This window comes from Hirundo rustica, chromosome 2 (assembly GCF_015227805.2).
Source record: "Hirundo rustica isolate bHirRus1 chromosome 2, bHirRus1.pri.v3, whole genome shotgun sequence".
NCBI lineage: Eukaryota > Metazoa > Chordata > Aves > Passeriformes > Hirundinidae > Hirundo > Hirundo rustica.
Window position 1 is genome coordinate 87,527,602 of NC_053451.1, and position 18,215 is coordinate 87,545,816.

Genomic DNA, 18,215 nt, shown 5'->3' on the forward strand with positions numbered 1-18,215 from the left:
TGCACAGTGAATTTAAGAAGAAATTGTTACATAAACTGCTGCATCACAAACTAGCAGGTAAACTTATAATATTTAATCAGTTCCTAGTGTCTACTTCAGATGCTTGTCAGATAATAGCTATTAGAACCCAATGAAATTTCCATGCAGCAAACTGACTTTGTCATATCTGAGTTTGAAGTACAAAGTCCAGTAAGAAATTTCTGGGTTTGTGTTGAAAGTGACACTGTTTATTTTCACATACCTGAGAAAATTTTCTCATTCTGCTGGATCTCTGGTTCCGGGGTTTTATTAAAAGCTTATGTTTAGCAGCAGAATTATCCAAGAAAGCAGAAAGCTCAGGTGGTGTGTCAAAATTGGCTGTAGGGGAGATGGTACTGTCAGATGTCCGGGGAGACCCAGTTTTGGTACTTCCATGCCTAGTGAACGGCTGACCATCTGTAGAACAAGATCTAGATGAAGAACCCAATGTAACCTGAAAAAAAAAAAAAAATTAAAATCCCCCAATGAAGAATCAAACAAAGAAACAAAGACACAAAAATAAAAATTCAAAAGATAAGTAGCCATATTCATTACCATTTTAAGTTTGCCTCTTTTTCTTTTTGACATTTCTTTAAAATACGTTGCATTTCCTAATGTTGCATGTTACTGGTGTTAGCAATTCTGAATTTTTAGCTGCTTCAATATTACGGTATACTGTCAAGTGGGAAGGAGCAAATCCCATCTCTAAGAAGATCTAAAGCACACAAATACATGGCCAGCATGTTTTAGAAGACAGATTTATGAAGAGTACTCAGTTAGAGAACCTAAAGAGTTATTTTCCTTTCTGGGGCTGTCCTCCAGCATCTTTCTCTAGGCTCCTACCCACAGTTGCTTTGTGTTGAGCATCTTTAACTTCCAATATGTCAACAGGTCCCTTCTAACTCTACAATACCCTCCCAAAGACAGAAGAATTAAGAATTAGTGGCATTGACACTTAAGTCAGCTTGTGTTTTTACCTCATGTGTTTATATCTGCATTTACTGGAAATGTAAAGTTTCATTAGTAGACTGTTCTGGGGAAGGAAGTGGTGGAAAATTCCTACTAGAGGCCAATAACCTGTCCAGAAACAGCTCCTGAATGCTGCAAGGGGTGTCATACCTTCACAAAGCTCGAATTCAGCTTGCCTGTGAGCTTCACCAAAAACTACCCTAGATCCGGGGATGATGCAAAAAGAACACTGGAAAAATTATTTAAAAATTACTCTAAAAAGGTCTCCTCCTCTCTCTCAGGTTCAGTTTTGCACACAGGCAAAATGGTATTTCCAAACTCCCTGTCACAGCATTAACGTGACCTCTGACAACTCATGACAGCACTCCCTTTGTAGGCTTGAAAATCTGTTTCATTTCTTTGGAGGAGATTTCCTCCTTTGTCACTCTTTCTTTTGTGGGCATCTTCTTTCTTCTTCTTTCTCTTTTTCTGGAAGTGGCATATTACTAAGGAGGTTGGATGGGAAAAGGGCAGGGGAGGTTGGTGTTCACTTTATTTTGTGAGGGAAAAAACACTGGCATTTTCTGCAAGTAGAATTCGGCAATATGCACTGCAGCCCAAAGATACTCTGTAGTGTGGTGAGGGCCTGTTACAGCTTGCTCAATGGCCAGGGAAAACTCCCACTGATTTTAGCAGAGGCTGGATCCACACCTTCCAATCATACTTTCTACTTAAGGAAAAGAAGGTAGCTCAGACATGCTGAATAATGGATGCTCTCATTAATTTTAACTCTACAATATCTGCAGTCTTGCAGTGGAACATGACTAATGTACAGCAAACGATAGGTGGCTGCATTATACATTAGTACCTAACAGTGAATACATTGACATTTCAGCTCCATGATAAAGACACAGCACATGTTCCCTTCCAAAGTATGTCACTATTTGCCTGCCTTTCTTCTGGCTCCTGCTTTTCCTCGAGAACTTTGCATGTCTTCTCCTTGGCAGTGCTCAGTGCTGGCCATTACACTGGAAAATCCAAAATCTGGTTTCTTACTTAAATTTCAGCAGCCTTAGTGAATGCCAGCTCTGAGCCGGCTGCAGAAGTTTTTTGTCCCGTGAAGTCTGGCTTTGTCAAAGCCTGCAGGAGAAGGAAAGAGCTGGCAGACCCCTTTCTCCTAATCTCATTTGCACATGGCTCAGTCATCCTTCAGCTGGTCGTGCTGGGTGGCACAAGGTGGGGGGCCAGAAGGAAACCCCATCTCCAAAGCCCAGACAGGAGCTGTGATTCCTTTCTTCAATCCAGAAAAGCTGCCAAGACACAGCAAAGTGTCACTGCTGCCCAAAACCTCAGGACTGAGTTGTGCAAAATTCCTCAGCCCTGTGCAGTGGTCTCCTCTGACTTCTAGAATCAGGGCTCATTTCTCCGAAATGCCAGGTAGTATATCCTGTGGTTTGGGAGGAAAGCCTTCAGATGGAGCTGCATTCTGGCTGCACTCTCAAACTGGCATGGGATGAAGAGAACTCTGGGCTAAATGACAGGGCATGTGGAAAAAGCTAAGCAACTGTGTAGTCATCACCACGACTCAGGAGTCAGCAAGTGAGTCAGAAAGTAATGTTAATGGAACAACAGGGAGACATAAATCCTCTTTTAGCAAACATGCATCTAGACTGGACACAATTTCAGTGAGCCCATAACAGCTTTCAAGAAATACTTCCTTCATGAGTTCTGTTGTTTTTATTTCAAAAATGCCAATATTGCAATGCGTCTAAGCAGTTTTTTCAAACAGCTTCATGTGGAATCTAAGAAGTAAGGCCAGAAATTTTTGCTGAGCCCTGCTGCAGCTGGTCCTGAAACACATTTTGCATAATTACCAAGAAATGGTCAGCTCAGGACTAGATTCTGTATTTCATTTCTGCAATTTCCCTCCATCCCTTCTCCTATTTCTAGAAAATACTCTTCCCTCTACCCCCTGTGTTGTTTCCACCACGACTCCAGCTGCGGACAGCTAAAAGGAACACTTCAGAGCTTTTCAAAACAGCTCTTTAATCAGCCAGAATGGCTGGCTGCTGATTGAAGAAAGCCATCCTTGCGCCTGTGCTTGAGCTCTGAAAAACATCACTTCAGCAAAATTCACAGCCAGAATCGACTGAAAGCTGAACTCAGGCTCTGAAGCAGCAATGTCAGCCGGTACCATCAGGCAAACACTTTCTGTGTAGGTGTGAAGTCCCGTCGTACTTTAAGCAGGGTCTGGGCAGATTTCAGAGGATCAAGAGCTTGCTCCCAGCTCTTCAATAAGCTTTCTCCCTCATCCTATGCATGTAACTCAAGCAGCTTTTACTGCAATTTCCCATCTTTGAAAAAATGGACGCTGCTTCCGTGTCTAAATCTGGTTGGTTGTGCTTGGAGATCAAATCATGACTATAAAGTTTGCTAAAGGATATGAGATTTTCTAGAGACATTAATTGTTATCAATGGGAGATTACTTTGCATCAGAATTATGTTGATAAATAATCATAGTTTTTTTGTTAGACAGACATTAAAACAGCATACAGACAGGCAGGCAATTACATTCATACAAAGCTGGTTTTTTGCAGCAGACAGGCAACAAAATAGTATTTTTTATATTTCTTTTAAAAACTACTATGGGTAATTACTTGTCCCTTAATATATTTGGCAGAAGTTACCTGTTCTTCTTCTTCACTGCCTGTTCCAGCTAAACTCAAAGAGCTAAGGTGCTTGTGAGAGTCAGAGAACTGTGGGATGGAATGAGGAAGAGATTCAGTAAAAGATGACAAACAAGGCGGGTATAATCACAGAAACCATCTACACAAAGTGCACAAAGGTACTGACAATTATAAGTTGTTTTTCTCTATAGTCTTAAGGATTAGCAAGGACACTGCCAACATAAAGTGTAAGACATGCAGATAAAGAATGGAATAATATATAATGAAACTATAATTAAAAAAAAATCAGATTATTTTATATTTCTTTTTCCAATTACAACTAGAAGAACATTAGAGAGTTCTCTTATCAATACATTCAAGGGGAAATACATATTTTTCAGTCTTATTTTTTTATGCCTGGAAGCTCTTTGTAGTCTCTATAAAAAATACAGCATTCACATGCATGCACACAATCACATACTCCTCTTGCTAATTCTGCATTTTCTGGTGTGATACTTATGTTTTAACATGAACACAGATTCTAAGTATCTGTTTACAGAGAAAGAGAGTATTGACTAAGGTAGTTCTGAATTGCTCAGAGATAAATAGGGATACGTAAAACCAAATACTTTATTCTGCCATCCACATATAGGTAAACCAAGTCATTAATCACTCATTTTTGTCAATGCTAGAACTACTCACTCTTGTTCTCACTCCTGAGTTTAGGTTTTCATGAAGCAAAGACATTTCTGGAGGGCTCCTGGGTAATCCATCATCTTCAGAACTTGTCCCAGCATCCTCTGTTCGCTTTGCATGAAGTCCAAATGGAGGCGGAGGCCCCAGTTTCATGGTGGGCTGGAGTTTCAGCTTCAGCGTGGCATAAAATGCATTAGCTTATGAGTGTGATGGAGGTTTCCCCAGAATATGTTTTTAGCTGAGGTAAATGAACTACCATTATTTTAACTTCCACAACTGAATGATCCAGGGCACAGGACATCTGACTTTACACATTCCCTTAGGGAGCCAAATAAACTACCCATTTTTCAGCTATCATTTATGTAGAAATCCTGCAAAACAGGATAGTGCTGTCTAATTGAAAAATGCAACACTTGATGTAAACTGCAGACAGATATTACTTACTAATCAAACATTCAACTACAAATACTATTAAAAAACCCCCAAACAAACAAACAAACAAACCCTGGAAAGACATCCCACCCCTTGCATTTGAAAAAGAAACCTGTTATGTAAATTACCTGTAAAGCTCTAATCCGGTCAGAAATGTTTTCTTGAGAAAACACTCTTACTGGCCTTGCAGGCTCTTGCCCAGTCTCAAGGATGAAAATGCTATCATGTGACAAAGCTCTGCTTCCCATAATGCCTTTATGTGTCCTAGAATAATATAACAAATGACTGAAAACATGCAAATTGTTTTGCCATTTCTCTTAACTCAAGTGGTCTATTGAATGTAGAATGGGAGACAGGGATGAGCAGCATACGTCACAAAAAAGATTCCAGACTTCTCCATGAATACAGCCACTCACGGTAATCTAAGTAAGACTTTTAAAACCACCACCCCCCAATTTGTAAATGCTGTTATCTTTCACGTTAACAAATTCAATCAAGGTTAAAACAGTTTAAACCCAGAAGATGTGTTATGTCTTATGGAAAAACTACTACCTCTTGGGTGGAAGCCAGCAGCTGGGTGGTGTCAGGGCCACAGGCAAGCCCAGGTCCAAAATGGAGTTCACATAAACAATTCTGTACTGAGACTTCTTGCTAATGTAAGACCACGTCTTGCAAATGAGTGACCATTACCATAGGAAGCAAAAGAACCTTTCACTATCTAAATGTGGTACAGCATTTAATATATCTCTGCCATATAGATCATTAGCAAAAACATTTCAGGCAATGTAGTCCTCACATGGAAGCCTTTGCGTAAATCCTTAAAAGGTGCTGTGCTCTATATCAACATCCCTCAGATTTTCCCTTATGAGCCTATTGGACACATTTTTTCATGGACAATCTTTGTGGCCTAGTTAGAGAAAGTGGGAGATGCTCTGTGGGCAGTTTCTGTCATATTCTCTTTCCTACTTCTGACGCGTGTGTCACGTAACTTCTTTTGCAAACGGCGCATGTGGGATATGAGCACCTTGCTTCCTTATGGGATTGGTAGAGGAGGCCCACGGACAGGCAGCTAGCTGCTAGGAGATTTCTCGTGCTCATTTTCCTCAGCTTGCCTCATACCCTGAGCAGGGACAAGAAATGTGTGCACACAGCAATTTTTTGTGAGAGTACCTTTTCAAATTTTTTAAATCAGGGAGCTATGGAATGGTAAATGAGTGCAGAACAGAGAATTGTTTGGGTTTATGTAACTATCAAGTTAATTGAGCAGAAAAGAAAAAAGAACTGTATTTCTGAATCCTGGATACTGTCATAGGGACATTGAAGGCAAACATAAACAATCATGGCAGACTAACATTTTCCTCATAGTGGCTGCTATAAATATGTTTGATAAAACAATAGCAGGAAAGCGTTGATCTACATTCTTGCTGCAGAAGGAAGGAAAGCCTGCTGCTTCTGCTTAATGCATTAGAGACATTAGCAGAACAATTTATGTAAGTGCAAATGTGACCTCTGCAACGCATCCAAGGTCAGACAGATCTATAGCAATTTGCAGAGCCGGTGCCAGTCAGGGCTGCAGCGGTGCCCCACACACCAACATTCAGCAAGGGCAGTGTCGTTGCATGGGCACATTGATCCCAGCATTCCATCCTCATTTCCTCGTTCTAGCAGATGCATCCCTCCCAGACACACAATGGAGGTACCCTATGTGTCTCCTCAGATTAAGAGTGTTCAAATCAATTTTCCTTCCTTTCAAATAATTTCCTGGTCTTTGTCTAAATAAATGTTAAGAAACAATAATGTAACAACCCTTCAGGTTACAGCCCAGGAAGATGGCCAAAACAGCCAGAGACTGCACCTACTCAGACGTGACCTTGTTAAGCCACTCATGGGGGAAAGAAAATCTCACCATCCACGTCTTGTAAATAAATTGTCAAACAACAGCACTACACACCACCTGGTGCTGCCAGCCTGGAACTCCAAGGGGCTTCAAGCTGGACTAACTAACATTACTATGTTTAAAAAATCAAACAAAACCAAACTATTAAAAAAAAAAAAAAAAAAAATTAATAATTTCTTTTGGTTGTTTGGCGCTGCCTGGTGGCCACATCGAATAATGTAATTTTAAATGGCCGGGATGGTTTCCTTTCCCATTCCCGGGCACAGCCGCACTCCTTGCTTGAGGACCAGGGGGTTTGTTCTCAGAGGCACAACATCCACCAAATGCAAAGATTTGCTTTTTAGTTCTCCAAGGGGCTCTTCAGTCCACCCCTCTATCCAGAGACATATCTGAATATTTGGACCAGGTTTCTCATGGTTACTTTTCATAGTGGGTAATGTTTTTGCAACGTCTGGATAAAGACATGGTTTTCAGAGGCAAAGAGGTACACAGGATTGGACTTATCTGGTCTAACTTCAGACATCAAATTGCATTTATTTACATTGGAAGTGGTTATCCCAGGCTCCTGTTTGCATTCAATGGCACTTCCAGAGCCTATGTCATGCAAAAGGATGATGGAATCTTTGTTAGTAATGCTGACTTCTCTCTGACTATAAAAGGCAGCTGGTAACAACCATCCTTGTCCATGGCAGATGAATCCCATGTATACAGAAGAAAAAAAGGCTTCAGAGCCTCTGAATCCTGCTGATTTCTGTTGCAGTCATCCCATTACTCCTTCCTTGTTTTCAAACCCTGGCAGAAATGGTTAGTCATCTAAATTTATCTAACAATCCCTAGTAGTTACATTTTAGGGGCATAAGGCAATCCTTGTAGGATATAAACTGATTATGTAATTCATTTTTGAAGATGGGAATTTCATACTTTTGAAATGATAACCCAAGGCTTATTTATGATTAAATGAAAGTTTTCTTATTAATATTTCTTGCTACACCCCATCCAATTCCCTTCTGATTTGCTTTGCGTCAACCATTTTAATTTGTACTTTCCTGGGAAAAGCAACTATTTGAAAATACCGCATTACGAACAAGGGAAAGAGGCAATTTTGGGATGTCTTTAATCTACACACATTGTAGCAATTTTGTATTTGTTTACCAGACAGAGTGCAAGGACTTACTCAAGTTCATCTTCAGAATCGTAGCTAATGCGCATGTCGTGAGGGGCTGCGACATCACTTGTTGACTGGCACAACTTCAGAGTGCTGCTCACAGAAGATGATGTCTCTTTCCTTTTCTTTTTACCAAAAAACTTTTTGAAAGACTTGAACTTTGATTTTTTCTTTCCTAAGTGAAGAAGTATAAAGAAGATGCAACCGGCAGCACGTACAGATTTTTGAACAATAACATTTCTTTATAATTCTTTGTGTAAGTGGATTTTTTTCCTGGAAAATGCAACACAGTACACTGTTGCATTAATGTCTTTCAAGACTGTACTGATAGTATGAAATTACTGTTATCTTGGAGAATGGATTGCAATGTTTATGAGACATAAGAAATAACCAATGGTGTAGAATCATTTCTAATAGAGTTTCTACTTGCCTCTTGAGGTAATTAAACTCTGAAAGAAAAATTTGGTCTTAACTGCCTGGGATATGAAATAGAAATTTTTACTTGGAAACGCACTGCCTTTGTTCAGGAAGCTAAATAGTGATGATAAGAGCAATGCTACCAAAACCAATTTAAATGTAGAAAAGGCACTGTGCATTCACCTACGTATGTCGGGAGGCTAATGCTTTTAAAATGTTGGGTTTATAACACAGCAAGAATATTTTGAATGCTAATTACAAGATTCAATGGATCACAAAGTATTCATCTAGGAATCAAGCAATAACCTTGAAAAGCAATTCTAGTCTGCTCAGCGAGGAAAGACCTAAATTAGGATCAGTTGCAGCTCTGTGAATGAAACTATTTCAAATTAAACGAGTGTTTTGCACAAGAATTCCAACAGCTTGTGCCTGGCCTGTTTAAGTTGGCATGACAGCACTGGGAGGCATCGCTGTCAGCACTCACTCTTGGATCTTGTTGGGTAAAAAAGCTAGTTTGGTCATAAGAAGCTATGAGAAGCTTATTTCAGGCCTCTGGAAATGCTGAAAACATGTAACAGCTCTTGGAAACAGGTGAAGAGAAAGGCAGAATGCATTCTCTAAACAAACAAATTCACTTCTATGATAGAGCTAAGGCATAGAAGCTCAAGAAGTCACAGCAGTTTTCATTCACTGGGGAAGGGAGAAATTATACCTGAGTTGTCCTCTCCGTCTCCTTCAGCCTCTCTCATCTTAGGATCCATTATCCTTGGGGAACTCATGTGGCAATCACTGAAGGAGGTACAACAAATGTTAGTCGTATCAACAAAATAACAGTACTTAACTATGTATGTGTACACATACATACAGGCAAGTTACTAAAACATAGAGACTAGAATATTATGTGTATGCTTACATAATATATGTCTCCATACATGGCTAAACATGTGTGTGTAAATTATATATAAATATACATAAAATATACATAATATATGAAAATATCTCATGTGGTACTTATTAGGCTAAGGTATAATAGAATACACAGACTATTTCCACTTTCAGAAGACAATAGTACACAATAATTTAGTCAACCAGCCTCTCCTGTCTGAAGACTGACTTTGTTGGATTCTTGAATGTTTTTAAAAGCATGTATCAGAGGAGGTGGGCTTCTTTGATTCTCCCTTTCTCAGCCCAGTCAGGACCAGAGACAAAATGACAAAATTACAGTATCTGAGTAAATGTACAAGTAAGAATAGTAGGGAACCCCTTGTATTTTTCCCTTATTTATATTCAATTTGAAGCATTTACAGATTGTGGCTTTTCTTCTTCCTAAAGAAACTTGGGAAAAGGTAGTGATGCTTTCTATTCCTTTCTTTTTGTAGAGACAACAGAATTTGGGAGAATTACTAACAAAGAAATACAAGTAAAAATAAAACAACTGATTTTATTTTCTTTTTTTCTCTCTCTCTTCTTTACTTTTCAGAAGCAAAATATTATTTTGCTTATTAAGGTGCCTAAACTAAGAAATAATTGCAAAACTGTACATATCCAAAGCCTGAAGACATTATATCTGTATTTCTGGTGCTGTAGTCCGTTTGTGCTCTCTTTTCTTCATCTGGAGAGCCATAGTTTCACGGTCAAGGGAGAAGAAAAGTCCTGGATCCATTGATTGGATAGCCAGTTAAATGCTGTAGTCACTCTTTGGGCTGTAATGGTGGCAGATGCTCGTGCCCAAACCTGGATGGGAAGGTGAGTAGACTGTGGCTGTTCTGATCCACTGAAGGACTGGGAGACTTTAGGAATAAGCCTCATAAATCCAAGGAACTAGTGAAATGGAAATGAAACTTTTCCTACTCAAATCCAAACCACAGCACATCACCTGCACCATCTGCAGCCACTTGAGCTGGGCACACAGCTGCAGGACAGCTATAGCAAAGGCACCTCTGCTGCCTGGCAGCTCCAGGGCTTCTGCACCAGACAGAGCCACAGCCTGGGTGTGAAACACTCCCTGCCACCACCCACCAGGTACCAAATCAGGATTAACACAAACACAAGAGTGAGCAACTTTTGGTCGAGGGCATCTGCCTGAAATATGGAGAATTAATAAGGAACCTACCCCAGGAAAAACGTAGAAGAGGGTGATGAGGCGCTGGAACTGAGGTTGCCCAGAGAACCTGTGGATATCCCCTCCCTGGAAGTGAGCAGCCTGGTCTAGTGGAAGGTGTCCCTGCCTATAGCAGGGAGGTTGGAACCAGGTGTTCTTTAAGGCCCATTTCGACACAAACAATTCCGTGATTCTAGGATACCTTTATTTTTAAAGTAAATCTCCACTGGGAGGTGACAGATAAATATGTATTGTGAGCTGTGGCATACCTAGTAAACTGTTAAGCAGGGTGTCTCAAATTCCTGCAGTCACATTGCAGTAGCAATGGCAGGAATGCAAATCAATACCTTCAAAGCTTCGGTGTTATATGCATGCCCTGTAGCATCTATAAGCTACACACATCCAGAAGTGGGATTCTACAGTCTCTGTATAAGTTGTACATAACTCACATCCCCATCTGTGGCTCACTAACATCACCCTGCTGCATCCAGCTGCACTCAGATGAGGGTATATTTTCTTTATCCAAATGTTTGTATGCCATACCTCACTAGTTTTCGGTAGCAAAGCCACTGAGGGATAAACCCCCACACAGGGACAATGTTTGTTGGAAACATGCAGGCAAGTACAAACATGTTCCCTCTGGCAAAATTCAATCAGATAGTTTATTATATTCCTGACAAACCAGAATTATGTTCCTGTCCCAAACCTTGGCAGCCAAATTTCTAGAGAATAAAACCAATTTAAAAAAAAAAAAAAAAAGCTCCACCATAATGCCTGCAAAGATTAGTGTGATTTATTTTGTGACATCTGAGGTCACAAAGAATGTTTCCACTGGATGCCCCAAACATTGAGGGACATTAATATGTGACCAGGGATGCAGCACAAATCTCCTCACTCAGAGGAAACAGAAGGACACTGAACCTTGATGGGCTCTCTCCTTGCCAGCTGCGCATTTTGAAGCAAGAGCCTCACTCCATTTCTTTCCTCATGCAGCAATTCTTCAGGCCCACCACAATTTTGCTGATTCTTAATATTATTTAAGAATTAGTGAGTCTTACCCAGAGGAAGGAAGCAGCCTCCACTACTATGTCTCTTGCCAGAGTACAGGGCTGGAGCCCTGGCTTGTGTGAAGGAAGGAGGTGCTCGGCCACCGTATGTGAGTGTGTGTGTGGTACTCATATTCCATCACCCCTGGAATCCTGGGGCTTTGGTTACGTGGAGAAATCAATTTCCTAGGTTAAGGGAAGATGCAGGTCAATGTGCATCATTATTTCACATCATTTGTTCTGGACATGAGCCATCCTGGGCCAGTGCTGGCCTGTTGCTGAAGGAGTTGTTCCATCCACAAGAGCAAGATAAAACAATTAAAAAACCATGTGGAGTTGACCTACTGGCAAGGGGAAGTTGGGCTGTCTGACCTCAGCTTGATCCTGGTTGGGACTGGTATAATCAGAGAGCGATAATTCCCACAGTGTGATTAGAGCTTGTGAGGAGATGAGTAAATTGAACTAAAGTACAGGAATGTAGACAGAGACCAGAGTAACATACAATGACTATTAGAAAAGATTGTAATGAGTGCTGTCGAGATACAGGGGAATGACTCTCCAGAATATTATTATTATTCTTATTTATTATAATAAAATATAGTAGCAAGTGTATTTGTGGACCCAGCTGCCTCTGACACCTGCAACTATTTTAAGGATCACACATCAGAGTGACAAAGAGAAAATCAGAAAGGTATTATATTGCCTAGGGGTTTTATACTTGTCTAATATGTAAGTGATTTGTTACTTGCCAGCAAAACACACAAAGATAGTCTGAAAGATACTGGTTTTCCATGTGCTGCTTTAGCAGGTCATCCAGGGATTTCTTTGTTTAAGGACCTTCTTGAGAGACGCCCAACTCAGGCTGTAATGCTATTGATAAAAAGTACTTTTAAAATACTTTTACAGAGGTAGCTGTCTTTCAGCTTATTGACCCACCAGAAACCTAATCAAACTTGTGTAATTTCCATAACACCAGGTCCCACCACTTCTGCCAGAGTCATCCCTAGACAGCTCAGTGTCACCTGGGGAAGAAACCTGGCTGCTTTGCTGTGGGAGAGCTGCCCAAGAGACCCAGGCTGTGTGCAGGGAGGAAGCTTGTCCAGGGAAGATAACTTTGCAGTGAGGCAGAAAGCAAGCCAAGGTGCAGGCCAGAGGCACCTGGGTGCAGGAGACACTGGGCACAAATACCAGTGGCCTCAACCTCCTGTGCAGGAGCCCAGAGACTCTCCTACCCTCAGCAAGGAAATGGTTATTTTAAATTATGGCTAATAAGCCCTGTAAGTTTGGGTCAGGTAAGCAATAGGGGGTTTGCAGTTAGGCTTTTATAAAAACTGCCTCTCAACTCATCATGCAATCATAGGCATTTGGTTTTCAGTTCAAAAGACAGGTTTCCAGCCCAAACCCAGGGTTTGGTGTGACTGCCTCAGTGGTGGCTGACACAGAGGAGGAGGTGACAGCAGCCCTTGCAGCAGTCACTGTGTTGTGCAAACATACACTATGACAAGGGCAATGAGGTGCAGCCACCCGCCCCATACCAAGGATGCAGGAAGGGTTTTGTGCCTTCTGTTACCAAGGGGAGATTTGTTTGCATCAATGGATGAATGGACACGTGCTTCCTTAAGCCAAGAATAGCACGGGAGGGGGAATCAGCAGGCAGCAGAGAGGACTGGAAGAACTTGCAAAATGCTTATGGGCAGTGTGCTGGACTTCAGGTTTTCAGAAAAATGCTCAAAAGTCAACAGATTCATTTTTAGCAAACCCTGGTTTTGAATAAACGCTGAAGCTGACACTTAGCCACTTACTTGAGCGTTTTGCCAAGTGATGGTTTGCATTGGAGCAATATCCCAAGACAGTGAGAAGAAATACTGGTCCTTGCTGGGCTCCAGCAGCTGCCAGAGATTCCCCTGTGACGCACTGCAAACCAGGCACTGCCTGACTTAGTGTCTCATCAAACCTAGCTGTAGACAATCACATTCATTTCTACCTTAAAATTTACTTTGTTGCTTTTATTAACATGAGGGAAGCTGGGTTTCCTTTCAGCTGCCTCCTTTGCACTGTCAGAGAAACAATGGTTTTCACCACCAAGAGATAATCCTATTTTTTTTCTCTGAATATATAAACTCAGAGAACCATAATATCTGTATCTTCCCTTTTTCTTTCAGTATAATGCATTTTAATGGTATCTCTAGGCAGATTTTCAATCTTTCAAGCCTTTTCCTCAACACCTGCAACAAACCCTCCAGTGTTAATACATTCATAATAGGAAAGATTTGATTAAAACATGATACTTAAGAGGAGAAATGGAAAAATCCAGAGTTTCCCTTTCGTATGACTGTAGCTGCTTGTCATTTCCATGATGTAAACAGAGATTGCACTGGAGCCAAATTTTTTCACCCTCTAAGCTTTATTTAAAATCTACAATGGCCTACAAGTTTAAGAGCTGTGCAATGAAATACTGGCAAAATCCAGCAGCTTTGAATTTGGCACCCACTGGGATGGGTGGTATTCATTGTGCACTTATGCTTGGATCTAGCGGCTTGGCTGCTGAGCTTTCTCATTTCCAGTGTCCCCAAGGATTTACTGAAGTCCATCACTTAATTAAACCATCCTGTGACCTGAAAACTCAGCAAGATTTTCATCCTAAAGAAGCAACCTGCATTGGTTCTCCCTTGTTAGCAAGGACAAGATTTACCACACCACTAGCAGTCATGCCCTTTTTCTCTTTTTTTTCCACATTGTACGTGTGGCTCTTTTTACAATGGAATACTAGAGGTACGTGGTTTATCGATTTATTATGAGCTTTTATAAGCCAATTATAACATTTGATGACAAGTTGCTAAGTATTTCCTGTTTCTAACAGGTTTTTTGCTATATTGGACTTTTCCCAGCAGAGACTTTTTTCACTTTTCTTCTTCCTTCTTAGGTCCTATCATAAGCTGTGATACAAGAAATACATCTGAGACTATGCCACTGCAGAGAATAGAGATGTAATATAGCACAACAGGTTTTTATTCCCCTTCTTATCCCTTCCAAATGCCAGTACACTCAAAAGTGTGTATCCAAAAACCAAACACCAATTTACACCTTCCATTTCTCTTTTGCATAAGAATATCCCTTTTCTAGTAGAAACATAAGGAGTTAAAAATCTGAATTTAGGGCAATTATTTCACATGTGAGGAAGAGCTGCCCTTTTCTCTGACCATCACAATATACACTAACATTCCTACTGATATTACACAGCCTTGAAGATTTGGGAAGGAAAAAAAAAAAAAGGAAAATACAGCAGGGATTCTGGGGATATAGAGAAAACCCAAATACTCAGAGATACTCCTCTAGCTGAGAGAGAGCAACCAACCCAAAACCATCCTGAATTCCAGGAGCAAAGACTGAGGCAGCCTTTTCTCATCCTCCCCATCCCTGAAGACTCAGACCTGAAATGAAGGCACCATCCAGAGGCCACACAACCTCTTCTCCTGTCACTTGGACTGCAGAAACCGGACAGCTCAAAGTTTCCAGAGGGAGCAAACCCAGAGTACCTGCCAGGGTCCTGTGCCATCCCAGGCACACCAGCAATGCTTTCACAAGCCTGGAGACGCTCCAGCTCTCTGGCATGTGCATTAGCAGAAGCACCACCTGGACACAGCCCCAGAGTGCCAAGCCTTGCATAGCACAGGTTCAAAAGTGTGTTGTGATCAGCTGCCTCCCAAGCAAAGGTTTATCTCTGCAGCCAGGGGAGACCTTGTGCTGAAAACATTGTTCAGGGTGCGGCAGGAGGAAGTGTAGGGCAGCAGGCAGGTATTCACACAGCTCAAGAAACCCTGCTGCTCAACACACCTCTCTGCTCAGACCTCTTCCTGCTAATAGAGATCATCGTCCCTTCCTTTCACACTCAGACAACTTTCAGTGCTCCCAAGCGATAATTCTTGAGCCTAGCCAAAACTAAAGCTCTCACAGTACGTCCAGTTATAAAATCATTGCCAAAGGGCAGCCATCATCTTGAGCTTTTGTTTCTAAGACAAACCATCTGCAACAGGAGGTCTGAGAAGCACAGTGGAGTGCTCCCCCTGAGCTAGCACAGCACAGATGAGCCCAGGTATTAGGGGTGTCCACATGAGTGAGGTGCAGGTCTCTGGGAATCTGATTAATCTGCATAACCACATCCAAAAAGCTCATAAAAAGGACAGGAGAATTTCATAACAACCGCAACCCCATTTCAGACCTCTCATTAGGTCAAAGGAGTTTCACTTTTCATTTTTTATTTGGCCTCCAGTTTTTAAATCAAATGAACAAATGCACCTGATTGCATGCTTACATACACACAGCCATCCTAGAAGATTTGTCCAGAGTGCCAGCACTGGGACTGAAGGGTCATTCTGCCTTTCTATCACCTATCACCATCTCTACAGTATCTGTACATATTCTATTCTGTGTCTTCATCATTTGTGAATTATCAAAAATAATTTACCCAGAGAAGACATTTTCTGAGAAAACTGCATTGGTTTCTACTATCAAGTCTATACAAAGCATCAAAAATAAACTTCATGTCAAACCAGGAAGAAAAACACTGTTTCACTTTTTGTACACAGCTCTGCCTTTTGTTTTCAAGATTGGGCAGACAATGATCTCCTTCCATTTTGTTCAAATGGTGTGGATCAGTAAACAAAAGGTACTGCTTTGCAAAAGTCTGTGACTTCATGTGTTCTTGGCTGTTAGCATCTCTTTGCTTACACTGACTGATACCCTGCAAACACCAACAAAATGTGGTATTTTCACAAAAGGTTGGCTGTCTAAATAATAGCTTGGTATCTGTTTTTATCTGCCTCGCACTGAAGCTGGTACACTTTACTCATCTTTTCTTATCTGCATTATTGGCTCATAAAAGGGTTTTGTTTCCTTGCTTGTGGCTAACATTTATCTCCAGCTAATGCGATGCTTGTGGTATGTTCCTGCATTAAAAGAAAATCTGCATATTGCACAACCACGTTGGTGTGGTGGGAGCCTCTGAGCCACTCCTCGTGCTCAGAGCAAGGCTGGCTCACCTGTCTTTGCTGCCAGCATCCTCTCCATGGCTGCACAGGTCCTAGGCCAGCATCCAGGTGAGAACACACAGCCTGAACACAAAGTCAATGTCCTTCTCTTTTAAAATTCTGCCAGCTCAGGATGCTCTAATCCCCTTCCCACTCACTGTCAAAACAAAGAGCTAGCTGTGAATGATTTGCCCTTTCACTCAGAAATAACTAATAAAAGTCCATTGCACCAGCACGTATCTCTTCCAATGCTGTTCCTTGCACCAGAGTTTGCTATTCTTCCACCCCCAATATGAGTGAAGGTGGAAGAAAACCAGGCTGTGCCACAAGGCCCAGCAATGGGTAACTGTTGACACACTACTGCCCCTTTGCATCAGCCCTTCCCTTTGCAGTACTCACATCTATCACTCAAATTCCTGTTGCATGCGATGTTAACATAAGGTGGTGCTGGACCTGCCTGTGATCACTGGGAAGAGACATCAAAGGGTGCCATGTAATAAAATTCCTGCTAAAAGGAAGATTGGGCAGGCAAGATAGGATAGAGTTTGCTGCATGGGCTTCAAGCCCAAGCCTTTGTGCAAACTGGGCAAAGCCTGCCATGAATAGCAGGTGAGGCTTTAGGGGCCACAACAGAAATCTTTCCAAGCCTTGAAGGGTTTTCTGGGCATTCAGTTGTTTTCAGACTTCCACTGCTGTTGGGCAGTGTGTGCTTTCCTTTGCCTAAGGAGCCCGAACTACCCTCTGATGCATCTGCCCCTGTTATCCCAAAGGCTGTGCAGATTCTCATCAGATCCTCATCAGCCCTTCTGCCATGCCTCTGCCAACGGCACATTCCTTTCTCTATTACAAGCACAGTGCATTTCCAAGAGATGGGAGTGAGAGGTAAAAACCTTCTTTTTCTACCTATTTTTTCCCCCTCAAGAATTAATATTTCTTCCTTCCTCTAGCATTTATGAGAGAGGTGAGAAGCACTCCATAAAATAAACTTTTCTCCCAAGCAGCTTGTGAGGAGTGAGGTTTTTATTTTTTAAAACAGTGCATTGCTACAGAACACACAAACAAAAGAGGTCAGAAGGCATTAACTAGGACTGCCCAGTGTGATGTCCTGGATAGTGCAGGGAATAAGCTGCTCCAGAAGGGTGAAGGGAACTTTCTTCCCTGATAAAGCCCAGTAACTTGAGGGTATACACCTTCACAAAGGTCATATTTTGTTCAGGGGAAAAGCCTTAGCTTGGCTTGAATGCTTTCTTTAAACAAACAAAAAAATCCCAACAAACCAAAACCAAGCAAAGCAAACAACAATATAAAAGAATTACAAGAAGGGGGGTGGGGGGAGGAGACTGCATGGGCAAAAGAATAAAGCAAACTCATGTGGAATGTCTTATTCCTATTCAGTAACCCTTTCTTTTTGCTTTTGGTCCTTTATTTTTTGTCATTTAATAGATAGGTCAGGAGATTTATTCCACCAACGTGGAAAGCATGATTGTAAAGAGAACTGTTAAAGTAAAAAAGCCACACTGGCTTTCCTTCTTCCTCAGCATTCAGGGGTAAGGGCATAGCTGTTTTACACAAAGACACAAGACCTCCTCTAGCTAGCTGCCTACCAGAGATCCTCTGCTATATTTATGAGCATAAACAGCTCAATACACTGCCAGACTTTTAGGTTCTTACCAGCCATTTTTACAGGCTGAAGCAAAACCAGAAGCACAAGCTGTATTTTTAACTTAAATAATATAAAGTGTTCACATATAGTATTTTGCTAATAATGTTCTCAAGAAACTAATAATTTTTTTTTTACAATA

The 18,215-nt window shown here is 41.3% G+C and overlaps 1 protein-coding gene across 5 annotated transcripts in view; it reads right to left on the reverse strand.

Annotated features, from left to right (window-relative positions):
• The window catches only part of CRACDL (CRACD like), a 73,365-nt gene that overhangs the window by 19,963 nt on the left and 35,187 nt on the right, over positions 1-18,215 (reverse strand). For all 5 annotated transcript variants that reach the window (XM_040057107.2, XM_040057106.2, XM_040057109.2 and 2 more), the window contains 6 exons: positions 8,952-9,028; positions 7,832-7,997; positions 4,889-5,024; positions 4,335-4,499; positions 3,654-3,722; positions 242-472 (listed from right to left, as the gene is read on the reverse strand). In XM_040057107.2, coding sequence (XP_039913041.1) covers positions 242-472; positions 3,654-3,722; positions 4,335-4,499; positions 4,889-5,024; positions 7,832-7,997; positions 8,952-9,018 — 834 coding nt within the window. In that variant the 5' untranslated portion in view covers positions 9,019-9,028. The remainder of the gene's footprint in view (positions 1-241; positions 473-3,653; positions 3,723-4,334; positions 4,500-4,888; positions 5,025-7,831; positions 7,998-8,951; positions 9,029-18,215) is intronic.